The 15,728-nt window shown below is 34.0% G+C and overlaps 1 protein-coding gene across 2 annotated transcripts in view; it reads left to right on the forward strand.

Annotated features, from left to right (window-relative positions):
* The window catches only part of LOC138699985 (protein takeout-like), a 39,238-nt gene extending 24,678 nt beyond the window's left edge, over positions 1 to 14,560 (forward strand). For both annotated transcript variants that reach the window (XM_069826243.1, XM_069826244.1), the window contains exons 4-6: positions 6,649 to 6,782; positions 9,519 to 9,656; positions 14,260 to 14,560. In XM_069826243.1, coding sequence (XP_069682344.1) covers positions 6,649 to 6,782; positions 9,519 to 9,656; positions 14,260 to 14,411 — 424 coding nt within the window. In that variant the 3' untranslated portion in view covers positions 14,412 to 14,560. The remainder of the gene's footprint in view (positions 1 to 6,648; positions 6,783 to 9,518; positions 9,657 to 14,259) is intronic.
* The last annotated feature ends 1,168 nt before the right edge of the window (positions 14,561 to 15,728 follow it).

The following is a 15,728-nucleotide window of genomic DNA, read 5'->3' on the forward strand; positions in this document are numbered from 1 at the left end:
TTACAGAAAATTAAAGTGGCGAAAACTGACTTCAAAGTTTGGGATGATAATAATGAACAAGGTCTCTGTCTTTTCTATTACCTAGGCATTTTGAAACATGTAGACCTAGCATATTATATGCAGAACTTAGCTTTATATACACTACCACGCTGTGCACACCTAACCTACACTAGTAAGTAAAAATGACGACTGAAAAAAGAACTATGTAAACTTATGAAAACACTATACTAGATAAATATTATTTACAAATCGCTATAGACTGTAGACACTATTATAACACTAACAATAAAACTGTTAGAAACTTGCAAATATTTATTGTATCACAAACAAAATCCAAGCATGTAAAACACGTTGTTATGGCTACTAGCAACAGGTGGAATTTTCATTTAGACAAGAGTTCTGCTCTCCTTTGTAACTGAATATCTCTCAAGGGGAAGCAGGCTTTGAAGGAGGCCTAACATCTGTTGGATTCTACAGAATGAAGAAATATTTCGAGAAGTCGAGAAGCTACACTGGCTCAATCTGAAATCTAATATAATAAATAATGTATGATATATAGCGTAATTTCCAAAATGGTCGCAGAATTCAGAGTGGAGGGCGTGGATGTAGCATTTAAATTAACAGTCAGAGCGAGCAGCCTTTTAAAAATGTGACCCTAAACAGCTGATAGACCGGTCGTATGGCCATGATAATTGGCAGAGAGCATCTTTTTGAACAAAAATACAAAATCTCACATCAGTGCATCCTTGGGGACATTATACTGAAATTACTAACTTCCATATTTTTAAAGCTAAATTCACAAAATGTTTATCACTATTATATCTGATTAATAATAACATATTATGTACAAAATTTCGTCCCTCTATGGTAAGTGGTTTGCATTTTATTGGTAACTTAATAAAATATTGTATAGATTTTTACAAGAAGTCCTTTGCGCCACAATTTATATTATTTTTAATTGATATTCACTTGTATAATTCTTTATATACATTGGAACAAACATTACTATTGGAATTTTCTGTACAGTGAATGGGTAAATTACTAGGAATTTTTATGACTATTAATTTTTTTATTTTTTATTTTATAAGTAAAAATTCTAGTAATTAACTGATTAATTTTACAGCAAAACCCTATAGTAAGCTTTGATTCCATATGTAAGCATCCATATAAGTGATTATCACTTAAGAATAATGTCAATTGTAGTGCAAGCGACTTTTTATATAAAGCGGTTCAATATTTTAATAAAATGATTAATAAAATACAAACCACCTATCTTTAGGCGGATGCAATTTTGTACACTTGTCACCATTAAGCAAATGTACCAGTGATCAAAATTTGGTGAATCTAGCTTTGTAAGTATGGTAGTTATTGATTTCACTGTTGTGAACTCTTAAAACTAATGAACTTCGAGAGATTTCAGTATAGCGTCCCCTTATTTGTGGAAGCCGGCGAGTTTGCACGAAGAATGCAGTTGGAAATGTTTAGATTTATTGTTTTTTTATTTGCAACATTGTTGTTTTCATTTGTTACTTGTAATTTATTAAGTTTATGATGCTGTCATACCTATAACTGTGACAGTGGCGGTTCCTGCATATTTCTTAAGAGGAGGAAAGAAGTTAACAGCACGAAATGACACCTTCTTGAATGAAACATGCTACAAATCAGCCTACATGCATACATGTAAGACCAGGTAGTGTTGGCCTTCCCTTCTGTATAGCAATAATCTGTTCTTGTAAACTGAATCTCCTAAATTGTCCAAAATATATTATGTTTTCACTTCCATTCATTGTTGAATAATTGCGAAAATTAACAATTACAAGGAAATTCACAACCTCGTAGCATTTTTCGAGCATACTACAGCATCACACGTATTGGAAGAGACTAACTACTAACTCGTAACCGGAACCGTTTTACGGAAATGGAAATGGGAAATAATCTGAGGAAAGCGAGAACACTGCACCCACCCACGTGGTCTGTGTTGCCACATGTACATTTTACAAGTTCAGTACCACATGAAGAATGTCAGTTCTTGTAAAGTCATACTATCATTATTGTTCAAACCTGCCGGTGGCCGATTAATTTTTTATGTTAAAAATGATGTAGTTTGGAGTACCTACTTTCAGTTTCAAATATATTTATACAAAACTGACAACTTGGCTGTTGCCCTGTCTAGTAAACGATGAATAGAAGTGAATTTCAGGGGCCAACTACATAGAACTACTTCCTCTTTGTTTTACATAAACCCGACTTTAACTTTCAAATATCCACGAAAATTTCAAACCATGAATAGTAGCCTATATAAAGTGCAATGAATAATATTTTTGATTTATAATTTTAAAAAAGTTTACATGGTGTCTTTCATAGCGTTGCGTTAAAACTGTTTTTGTTGTGTCTCCTCCTAGATGTGTTATAATCTGGTTGAATGCAACATCGTTAGATGGCAGCGGTAGCGAGCTTGTTGCACGACCAGTCGGTTTCTATTTCCCGCCCATGACTGATTCAGAGGAGGATCTCCTCCCTCTCCGTTCGTTCATTTACTTGCTTTAAAACTCTGCTTCTTTCTCTGGCCGCTAGTGCGCTGTTGTCTATGTGTGTTAACTGCAGTAGAGGAGGAATGGAGTGCCTTTCCTCCACACAGAAAATCTCTCATCTTTCTAACAGTTTTCTACAGCACATTAGCGCGCGTCGTTTAAAACTCGATCAACCGAGTTTTTCTTATAGCTGTGAAATTAAAAATGATCGAATCTTCCTCGAATTTCAAGGCACATATTTCATTTGGTATTTACTTTTAAAAGAAGAAAATGTGAGGAGGACGTTCCTCCCTTCCCTCCCCCGAGGAACCGCCACTGAACTGTGATGTGTATGAAGGAGTGTATTGAACACTTAAATGCATATTTATGCTGTAATAATTATTAAATGAAGTTTTTATACATTAGTATTTGACTGACAATAATGTTCTAAAATATAAGAAGATCCTTTAGAAGTTTCTGTCCTTCAAATTAAAAATATCCGAGTTTTACCTTAAATATTCCTATCCCACGCGTGTTGAAAAGGAATAACAATGGCGGCCAACTCGGTGATTGCGCTACTCTGGTATATCCACGGACTCTGGTATGGGATAGTCTGGACATCTGTGACGAAACTTACAAATTAATGCATTTACAGTAGAACACATTTTTAAAACGCTTTTATTCTGTAAATCAACTGCTACTAAAAATTTTCTTCCCAATACAGTAGCGAACAATTTCGATTGCTGCCCGAAATTTAACTAAGATGATACGGAAGCAAGTAACGTAAGTGCCGATAGCTTAATTGAATCGATGCACGCTGTAACCACTCTCAAATTATAAAATGATTTCTATGATTATGTTAATAATAATAATAATAATAATAATAATAATAATAATAATAATAATTATTATTATTATTATTATTATTATTATTATTTTCATAACTGAGATCCTAAATGACTTGTCCACGAGCTGCCATTGAGAAAAATAAGCCAGTACGTGTCATTACCAGAGCTAGGAACTTCGTACCGATCGCTATCGCCCTATGAAGAGTACGTCCAGCCTGGTGCGATGGTATTATTATAAAGAAAATTATAATGAAGGCATGAGAAGTAACAATTACATTATAGATTTGATCATCTCTAATTAGTGAACCTGTCATCAAAACACAGCTACAGGTACTCATAGAAATAGGAACGTACAGTGGAAAGGAAAACAAACTCGTCGTCAAGGCAATATTCCCGTTTCCGGAAAAAGAAAGACCCATGGGGCATACAAATTGTTACATACATATAAATTGACATTGATACAATTGCTCTTTACATATTTACATCATTTACACCTATAAAAATAACACAGGGTGTAACATTTACTGAAATAATGCAAAACAACAGGTTAATAGTAAAATAACACATTTCGTAAATCTTGAAACGTTTACTAAGTAAAAACCAAAGAGGGAAATAAACTAAACATACATACATGGATGCATACATACATAGGCATACATATATACAAACATACATACATACATACATACATACATACATACATACATACATACATACATACATACATCATAATTTTTAAAAGTATTAGCGATAGTATAGATTTTTTTTTAATTTGTAAACAGAAAAACTAAATAGACTAAAATAGTGTTGTATAATATATTTAAAAGATCCAACAGTAGCATAGAAGTCAACACATTGTAAATAGTAAATTTAGTGAAAGTAGTTTAATTTGTTAAACAGTATATTTCTAAACATACTTTTCAAAATGATTAGCAATAGTATTGATTTTTAATCTGTAAATATAAAAAGGGAATCGGTACTAAAATAGTGTTATACAAAGTATTTAAAAGCTTCAACAGTAGCATAGATTTAACATGTTGTAAATAGTATATTTAGGGAAAGTAGAATAGGCTAGCAATAATGTATATACATTGTATTCGGAAGAGTTGGCAATATTGTAATGTGTAGTCTAGTAGCATGTAGTATTGCATTTTTGTAATGGAACATGCTTGTAAACAAGGATTTAAAAAAAATACACATGCATACATGCATACATACATACATACATACATACATACATACATACATACATACATACATACATACATACATACATACATACATACATAGTGCTAGAAAACTTACTGTGTTTATGCAGAGAATGAATCTCGCTCACATTTTCAGTAGAACAATATGTTGTTACTCTAACGTCTTCCATACTGCCGATGTGACCCTGTTGCATGCAGTAAGGGTTTAACATGAATATGATGCACTGCAAGGCGGCCGTTGGTCGCGCAGGTCGCCCATTTTGTATGCCCATTTCCTGGCTGCTCGCACCCTGAATAACGAGATCGGTACGAAGTTCCTAACTCTGGTCATTAAGTGTGTGATTCATCTATATTTTCTGAACTCTTCGTAATGTTTTTATTCACGGACTCGTGTTTGAACAAGTAGGCCTATCAATAAAACAAAACATTTCTTTCTTGAATGCAGAAGGGATTGGTTTTTAAAAGAATGTTCGATTTTACGTACATAAAAAGACAGAGAAAATACTTGTACAGGGACATCATTTTATTTTTACTTCAATTTTTATTGTACCTGAGTTTTTGAATATACTTCACTCCCACCCCTTCTACTAATGAAGTTCAACCGTTCTCCACACAGATCCAAGACCGCATAGTAGCCTTATGGTCATAGTAAACAGTAAAAGGTAAAAAGGTAAAGGTATCCCCGTAACATGCCATGAAGGCACTTGGGGGGCATGGAGGTAGAGCCCCATGCTTTCCATGACCTCGGCACTAGAATGAGGTGGTGTGGTCGGCACCACGCTCTGACCGCCTTTTACCCCCGGGAAAGACCCGGTACTCAATTTTATAGGAGGCTGAGTGAAGCTCGGGGCCGTTCTGAAAGTTTGGTAACGAGAAAAAATCCTGTCACCACCTGGGATCGAACCCCAGACCTTCCATCCGTAGCCAGCTGCTCTACCAACTGAGCTACCCGGCCGCCCTTATAGTAAACAGTACGTTCCAAAAATATGTTCGCGTTTTCCAATGAGGAAAGAGCTTTCAATATTGAATCATTTTCGCACAGGTACTGTCGTCCATTTGCCTACGTCGTGTCCCGGTTTCCCCCACCTGCTTTTATTCGCCAGCTAGTGGCTGGGCTGTCTTAGCTCTTTTCTGAGAACATTAATTTCTATTAGGAATTGGACGTCTACGTAATATTATACAACTGTTTCAAATAACTTAAATAAAAGGGCCTCGTTAAGTAATTAACTGTCACGTGATTTTCCTCCCCCCCTTTCTACGACCCTGCGACAACATCACTTGAACGGACAGTAGATGGCATTTCTGAGTAATTTTATCTTTTCCGATCGGAAGATTAAATTTACAGTACGTATAGAGTAGGTACAGAATATTTCAACATGAGTTACTCGTACGAAGAACGAAACTGGTAATTGGAATTAGGTACAATAGTCTATAATGCGATAATATGCACAAAAGAACTGAAGCCCGTATCGAAATGAACGGCCACCATTTTCAAAAATGTGTTTAAATATCCATATTATGATTATTTTTCAATTTAACTTCATTCTCTATATTGTACGCTAATGTGCTGAACAGTACAATATACATTGCATAATTAATACCTCTGAATGCATAGCTCAATTCGTGAGTAAAAACACTTACTGTTAATACAGTACTGCATTTTGATTAAACAAAAACCTAATGAAAATTATCAAAACTCAAAATTGCGATATTTTCTAGTTTACATAAATGGATGAACTACTTTTCTTCCCTCCTATACCTAGTAAAGTGATTTGTATTTTACGCCAGTATCATCGAACTCCAGTCTTGGAAGGGGGAGCAAGCGGTGTTTCCGGTTTTAGATCTTTAATCCAGAGATACAGGCAGGTTAATATTAAAAATGTTAGTAAAAATAAAATGATGTCCCTGTATAAGGGGTTCTTTTCACAAGAAACGAAGCGCTTAGCTTAATCCTATTATTTGCTGTCTTAAATTCAATCTATTTTCATAAAATGTGGACTCGAGTAATTTTGCAGTGACAGTTACAAATTTCGAATTATGCATTTTAGTACAAATTTTGACAATTGATTGATTTTGTTTCAGAGCCAACATTGAGGAACACAAATTGGAGATCACCAGTAGACTTCCATACTTGGACATTATGGGGAACTTCAACGCAGAAGGAGGCGTGCTTTCTTTTCCAATATCTGCTCAGGGTGTTTTCCACGTGAATACAAGTGAGTTATTTTGAACAAAGAGCTACCATAAAATATAACATTTTTCAGAGCTTGAAACATTTTTTGTTACTGAAGTGCACAGAATGCCCTGTCGGAGAGTTTTACAGTAGGTGAGAGCATGTGGTTCTGCGAACAATGTTGAATTGTAGACATTGACAACAGCCGGGCAACTGAACGCTCCGTGGAAAGGGTTCTTGCTCACGAAATACTACTTCCACCTTTTCAGAGCAAAACAGGTGTCCGGAGATGGATTACAAATTACAGATATATCGCGCATGGATATAATAGGAATCATATTCATTCTCTCACCGATTAATAGGCTTTAAATGGGATTAAAGTGAACATATTTGAAATAATTAGAATATTCGCAATTAAGAAAATAAAGTTACACAGTGGATAATAAGAGTACATACGTAGTATGAATTCTTTAATAATGTGCCACTGTGTGTGTTCGTACATGCTGTACTTTTTATGTACTGTAATTACTAGGAGGCGGATGTTGATGAAAAGTCATCTTATTTTTCACATTAGGACGATGCCTAATAATATAGAAATCCTTTCTATGTTAATATCAACGTAAAAATTATTTTTTATTGCATTTTTTTTGCATTTTTCACGTTTTTGAACTAATAGGTCATTTATATATTTTTTGGACATTTTTTTGTCATTTTTAATACTTTGAAGAACTTTTAGATAATTTGGAATGCATTTTACTTTCATCTTTACCGATAGGTCGTTAAATCATTTTCTAACCAAATAGGTCGGTAGTAATTACCTACTGAATAAGTGAATAACAGTGAAGTTTGAGTTTTATAGTTTGGAACAAACTCTAACGTCCATCCCTCATTCCACTAAAGGCTTCACTTTACACAACGGAAGTAATGTAAAATGCTTGACAGCAGCTTAGTTTAAGTGAGGACTTTGACCGTTACTGTTCTTTTGTCGGAACGAGACTGTCTTTAGAATTTCTGTTTGGAAGGAGGGAAACTTTCACTATGTCCTGGACAGGACATTGTGTCCTCAACATGGTTCGAAAGGAATGTACTACAGTAGTAGATAGTTTTTTTTTAACACAAAGATTGCAAGGATGCGCCCAAAATTTGTTTTGTTATTCACACTCCCTCATCTGGAAGATTTGGTAACAAAAGTGAAGCGCGGAAGGAAGAGGAGACGGAGAATGAAGGCACTGATATGGATCACTCCTGATTGAAACACATTGTAAACCCTCATTAAAATCTATAGTTTTCCCTTAAAACTCTCATTCTGTTGCATGTTCTTTTCCTTTATCTTTGCCAAATTCCAGGAAGTTGCCTCCTCTCTCCGAGATTTGCAGAACATTCATTGAAACAAGGTGAATAATTTTTAAGAAGTTGTGGTGCGAGTAAGGTTAATAATACTTAAACGTCATTTTCTTTCAATTTCATGTCATTTTTCCATTAGTTTAAGGGTATTTTAATGATCATTTTTAGTAGTTTTTTAGGTCATCAACATCCGCTACCTAGTAATTACCACCAGACTGTTCTGGTGACAAATAATAATTCATCACAAATAATTCATACCAAGATACAAAACACTAAGAACAGTCAATGTATTATAAATATCCGTGAAATTTGGTATTGTCTTATTTAACGAAGCTTTTAAATAACTAGATTATGTAGCGTCAAAATTCAACTATGGCGACAGACAATTTTTCCGACACACCTATTATGTCTCATGGGTTTTTACATGCAGCAAATCACGTATTCCCCACTGCAAGCTGTTCAGTCTCTCTCTCTCTTTATATATATATATATATATATATGTGCATCTATCTGTCTGTCTATCTATCTATCTCTATACAGGATGTAACGAAAATAGTGGGCAAAACTTCAGGTATGGATTCATGTTATATGAACATGGGTCCGGAAATGCGAGTGTTTTGGATTAAGAGTACGTTATCGAAAAGAATTATGCTCTTAATCCAAGGGGTGTGTGTGTGTGTGTGTGTGTGCGCGCGTGTGTGTGCGTGTGCGCGCGTGCGTGTTTTTTTCTAAACTAAACATCTTGTTAATTTGTAATGTTATTAAGTAAATATTCTTCTTAAGTCAAGCCTATTTATTAAGCAGTCTGGTTTTATATAACATTAGACGCCTCATATGTTTTTCCTAAATTTCTCTATTATAGTTTTATAGTATTTCAGGATAGTGTCCATTGAAACAGTATTATTCATATTATGTGTTAAAATAGAGGTTAATTTAGAGGTTAATTATAGAGGTTAATTTACTCGAAGCATCTCGTACTAGCTAATACATGCTGTAAGTTTAAATTAATGCATCAGAAGCTTACGGTAAACATTTAAAAGCTTGCCGGTTGGCAAGATTGAAAAGTTACAGATTAGGACAGAGAGATAAATAGGACAGTGTTGAGAATGTGATGATAAATAATTTAACAAATCTTCATTTAATACTCTAGAATAGGCCTGCAGAACTGTAGCTCTTTTACCCCACCCACCTTTTATACCTGTGCGGTCACGGCGTTCTAGTTACGCTCGGCTGCATCAACATTCATTCTCGGGGTGGAAGTCGATCATCCCCAATAGAAGTGGAGTGAGGCTGACGTCATAGTTCCCCTACTTTGCGAGTTCTGCAGGCCTGCTCTAGAACCATATTCGTTCTTGATATGTAATTAGTATTTTGAGAATTGAGGACACCAATTCGTAGCATAATTATTCGGTTTGCGAAATTTGTTTGTTTCCAGCGGACGTCATTGTGGTGCTCATTGTATACTATGTTCCTTCAAACCTCTACCTCGCAGTAGAGAGGCTCACTATCGACCTCATACCCTCTGGTATTACCTACGACTTCGATAAGTACCTGGATGGAGACAACAAGCTGGGTATGTATCTACACGAGTCTGAATTTACGAATTAATGACAAGAACACAATTTCATTACAGAACACTGCCTTTCACACCCACAGAAATTTCAGATTTCTCTCAGGCTACTAATGTTTGTTCATTCCTTGTCTGCATTCTTTATTTCCTGATTTCTTTTCTTTCCTTTCTCGGATTTTAGGCGGAAATCATTAAAATTTTTCCAATTCTTTGTTTAACTGTTCATGTTTAAAATGGCATATCACATATGATTATAATAAAATTATGTCCATATTAACTTGTCGTTTTTTCTGAGGAGGGAGCGTAGTATGTGTATATAAATCTTATTTTAAGATTTATTTTAAGCAAGTTAATTTTTCCCTAAAAATAAACCCCTCTCTCTACTTCTATTTAAACTAAAAAGCTAAATTTGACAGACCTTGTTGTTTTCTGATAAGCTGCCAATGAATCAATTATATTAGGTTACTGTTCAGTCAATATTATTAAATATTAAAGTAATATGAAGTTACTTACGGAGATGATGTTCTTAATATTTAACAATTTTGCATTCAATATAAGTAAAATTTAAAACATATTATATCTGGTTTGCATTCAATAATAATGTAATTAAAACACATTATATCTCGTTTCAGACATTTCTATGCATCCTAAGGTCCATAAAAAAACATTACGACCAAGTTACTATCCATCTGTAATTATCTCTGCTGGACATTAGTTTCATATTTTTGAATCTTTGATTCGATAACTGATAGTATTTGACAGCATATATCACAGATGTAATTTTAACAAATATGTAGAACTAATTCATTCAACATACGTTGTTCAACTGTTTTTGATTGCATTCTAACTATTTTATGATTAAGAAATATCTATTGTGAATAATACTTTGTAATTCTGGTTTTTCCATATTAGACAATGATGTACAAATACTTTACAAATCACATATGCACTCTGATATGCTCCTAAAAAACTCATCTGAGTTTCTAGTTTTTGTCGTAATGGCACAATTAATGCATGTTGTAAGTTGTTAACCAGATAATTCTATAATATGTTTCTGTCATGTTCAGATGAGACCTGATGATGCCGTAAAGCGAATAAAATAAAATAAAATAAAATAAAATAAAATAAAAAAAAATAAAAAATAAAAAAAATAAAATTTCTTTTTATACTCAATAATATAATTCATGGTTTTAAGTGATAAGTATTGACTGAACAGTAAGCTAATATAATTGATGAAAAGCTAAATTTTCACGAATTCTGTATTTGGATGTTTTACATGTACTGAAGCAATGTTTTTGAAATTTGTCAATTCTTTTAGACACTACAAGGGGTAATGTACTAATAATCGTTAAAAAATATACGAGTGAGGCAAAAATTATTTCTCAACGGAATAAATTCAAGAAAAACTTCGAGCATAAATTTGGTTTTCATGACCAGTAAGACAGTCAGCTGTCTAGCTTCAACAGTTTTTGGGGAAATGTTCCTTATATAAGACATTTTAAGTTACATTGACAAGATAAGGTAATTTGTGTCACCTTAAGATTAAAATATTAGTAATTGAATAGTACTAACGAAGGAAAAAATGTAATAACTGTACGTTTAATATTAAAATATTTTACTTTTTATAAACGATTAAGAAATAGAAGACGAGCTAATTAATGACTTCGCTTAAATGAAACCAAGGCTTCACCCTTTGCTACATCAGTGATTGATACCTATTTTAAATTAAAGTGCAATTATTTTGACGTAAAACTACGTCTTTCCACAGTGTGGATTAGGGGATACGGAAGGAATTTCGGATGTTCCAAAAAGTGCAAAATTTGAAACTCTTCTGCTTGGAAACTGTAAAAGCTACGTTAATGATTTATTTACAGTGGAATAGAAGGTAGATGTCGCTTGTTAATATGTAAACTGATCTGACCAGATGTGTGAGGGGCAAGGAGGGCACGGCGAAAATGCCTAGACGCGGCGCCGCGGTGATTCAGAGCCGATTGCATCAGTGTAGCTTCAGATACCCAAGCGAGCAGTAACTGGTTCTGTAGATTAAATCTATAAAAATGCTACTTGTTTACGAGTTAAATTACGAGAGTTACGAGACCCAGTTTATGAGGGTAGGAATGAAAATTTCAAATATGCCCAAGACATTCGGAGAAAAATAACATCGCGACTAGCGAAATGCTCTAAGGAGTATGGCCGAGAGTTCAAGAATTCAGAAAAGACCACACATTAATGAAAATTATTTATTTTGAATGCTGCATTCGAAGTGGAAATGAACTTTATGTGTAGTCATTAATGGGAACAGTGCTACTGTAATAGTATATTACGATACAAGATTTTGTAATGCACTTCAAAAATGTGTATTGTACATTTTTTGTCTATTTCAATACGCTATAGTTTTATGTTATGAAGAAAAGTTTCCCTAGCAACAAGATTCTGTGTGGGAATTGTAACTTTCATGGCCTAGCAACAATAGCTGTAAATACAGCAAAAACACTGTGGTGCAAAAATTTATTATGAATGAATGAATGAATGAATGAATGAAGTGCATTTATTTATACACAATAGATATACACAAGATTCTGTATGGCCATTCGTGTTATAACTATGCACAATTTGAATCTTAAAAAAAAGGAGTACTAATAATAAAATAATAAAATAATAATTATTATTATTACTATTATAAATTGTCATTACCATAATTATCATTATGACAATTACAACTAAACCAATGTCATACCAAATTTCACAAAAATAATTCAAATAATAGAAGTAAAATAAATGTAAGATGTGAAAAAACACAGTGAAATATAAACAATTAAATTCAATTCCTTATCAAAATTTCAATAACAGTCCAAATAATAAATATACACATAAGACATAAAAAAAACACAAGAAATAAAAACAAGTAGGAAAAGAACACAAAATAAATACAGAAGAATATTATCCCTAACTACCTTATTTGCATAGTAGGTGGCTTCGAGATGAAATAATATTCAAATATTTCTGTGATTCAGATGTTTGTAATTATTGTCTTGTTTTATTGCAGTTACAGAAAAATTAAATGGACAACTCAATTTACTTTTCTATTAGCCTACTTTTAGTAGCATACAGTAATTCTACGTTTGAAAGCTTGCAATATAGCACAGCTGTGTTCTACAATCTTTTGCTTATGGAAATTATAATTGTTTAGCAAGTATATGTAAATTATATATTGTATAAGAAGTTAAAACTAGGCCTTTGTGTTGCAACTGGAAATGTACTGTAAAGAGGGATAAACTTGACCATAATAAAAAATATACATCTTATTACACAACTTTTAACACTATAACACTTCGGAATATGTGTTATATAGCTTTCGTGTGTTAAACATTATAGCACCTGGTTGAATAGTTTCAGCCTGTTGTGGGCCATCTTCAGAACTGATTGGTGCAGGTCTTGTCGCCTTTTGTTTGCGTTTTCCTGTGAGGTGTGTTTGTGTAGTGTAATGTGGAGTCAAAGAGTGTGTGTTTTCTGAAATTGAGTTGTGTGTTGAGAATTTCATTTGGATGTGTTTTTGTGTGTCTATATATTTCGTATGTCCCGCGCCGTGGCGTCGCAGTCTAAGGCATCCTCCCTAGGACTCGCGTTACGGAATGCGCGCTGGTTCGAGTCCTCATTTTTGCCAGTGTATGGGACCGGTGCCCACCCAGCATCATGATGCACTTTGGGAGCTACGATAGGTAGCGAAATCCGGTTGCGAATACCAGCTATAACGGCTGGGGGAATCATCGTGCTAACCACACGATACCTCCATTCTGGTTGGATGATCGTCCACCTCTGCTTCGGCATGTGGGCGTAAGGCCAGCAGCCGGCTGGTCGGTCCAGGCCCTTCACGGGCTGTAGCGCCACGGATTATTATTTTATATATTTCGTATTGTTCTAGTGTGTTTAGTTTCTCGCTTTTTGGTTGACTGTATAATTTCCATATCTGTGTTTATGTCGTTGTTGGTGTGGTTAGCATTTCCACATGTTTTGTAATTTTGTTATGTTATACAAAACACTTCCGCAAATGCAGAACACATCATAAATGCTAACCACACCTACAGCGACCTAAACACAGATATGGAAATTCTGTATATTCAACCAAAAAGCCAGAAATTAAACACACTAGAACAATATGAAATATATAGACATATAAAAAAACACATCCAAATGAAATTCTCAACACACAACTCAATTTCAGAAAAAAAAACACACACACACACTCACACACTCTCTCTCTCTTTGACTCCACATTACACTACATAAACACACCCCACAAGAAACGAAAACAAAAGGCGCCAAGATCAACACCAACCAGTTCTGAAGATGGCCCATAACAGGCTGAAACTAGTCGATCAGATGCTATAATATTTAACACACGAAAGCTACATAATACATATTCCGAAAAAAATATTTATAAGTCGTATCTGTGACTTAAAATAATAAAAAATAATATTTAATGAATGTAAAAAAATAATGCACTTTTATGTTCAGTGCACCTTTCGTCCACTTTCCCATGAAAAACCTGAAATGATGCCCCTGACAGAGACTGAATCGTATTTAATGTTCTTATATGAATGTGCAGGTGAAGCAATGAACGTGTTCCTGAACGAGAACTCTCATGAAGTGTTCAGTGCGATGAAGCCGCAGATAGTGGACATGTTTAGTCAAGTGATGACCGACGTTTCTGATAAGGTGCTTCACAACTTCCCGGCAGATATACTACTTCCTGAATAGAGAACGCATCATTCAGTCTTTTCATTATTTTGTATGAGAATAGAAGCTTCAAGACAAATTGTAGCATTATGCAAGACATCTGAATGGTTCAATATGTTAAAGAGACTCCTCATGGTCTTATTTTTATACGTAACATCAGAAAATGAAATGAAATTTGAATCATTCATCTGAGGGAAAACTAATAATATAAGAAATTCATCGAGCAGACTAATTTAAAGATCAAAGAAACTTTATTTTAGAATGTATCTGAATGGAAATGAAACCAGCTGAAATGTATTAATATCTCAAATTATCAGTTTCGACAGTTCAAAAATTTATCGAACAAAGACTAAGTTAATTACTATAAAAGAAAATCTTTGAATAGTTAGAAAGACATAAGTACAGTTCAGATTTATTTAAAATTATTATTTTGATAGTGTCAGTGACAAAAAATATGTGCGAGTTTGCAAAATTGATTAATAAAGACCAACTCCGGAGTTGAAAGAACTTCATACTATAGATTAATCAGTGTCTGATTAAGAGTCGATCGAACAAAAAATAACTTAGCGAAAAAAATCTGGTCTTATCTTCGAGAAATTAAGCACATCTCAAATTTATTTGGATAAATCAGTACAGACAGACTGATTTCTGCAATTTTTCCTACATTGAAAGGAAAATGTAAAATTTCCCGCTGTATGTAACATTAAAGTTGACTCATTAGTACATTGTTATAATGTATAAGATCTCTTCTTGTTACGGTTCGCTTAACTAGAAATATCGCATCAATCCGCCCACAGTGAAGCTCCAAATCTTTCGGAAATTAATATACCGGTATCGCAATAGTGTGAGATTTAAAGTTGAAAGTTGGCCACAGTATGAATGATAAGTCCTAATACGATTTTTGTTAATGAAGGTTATTGTATTAAAATGATATTGTAAAACTCATTTCTGATATATCATAAGTAATATCAGGTTATATACATCAATAAATATATAGCCTACTTCATGTTTCGTTACTCTTGGTATAGATTAAAAGTTCCCAAAGAGAGAGGCCTGTCGGCTGGAAGGACGCAGAAGTTCCTAACGAGAAATACAAAATATGTATGCAAATATATATCTGTGGCTTTGTTCTAAAGGGGCCAATGTCAAAAATGTTAGTTTTGAGATAAATGGGTTTGAAATTTGCTTATATTGTACAGTGAACCTATGACATTGGCTTGTGAATGCTCTGTACCTTCCACATTAACTGCAGCAGACATTGGCCCTTTTAGTATATGGTAGAACAGACCGAGATAAGTTCGAAAGTGTATGTAACTCAAAAATGCAAAAAATTGACAT

The sequence above is a fragment of the Periplaneta americana genome, chromosome 5 (assembly GCF_040183065.1).
Source record: "Periplaneta americana isolate PAMFEO1 chromosome 5, P.americana_PAMFEO1_priV1, whole genome shotgun sequence".
In the NCBI taxonomy this organism is placed as follows: Eukaryota; Metazoa; Arthropoda; class Insecta; order Blattodea; family Blattidae; genus Periplaneta; species Periplaneta americana.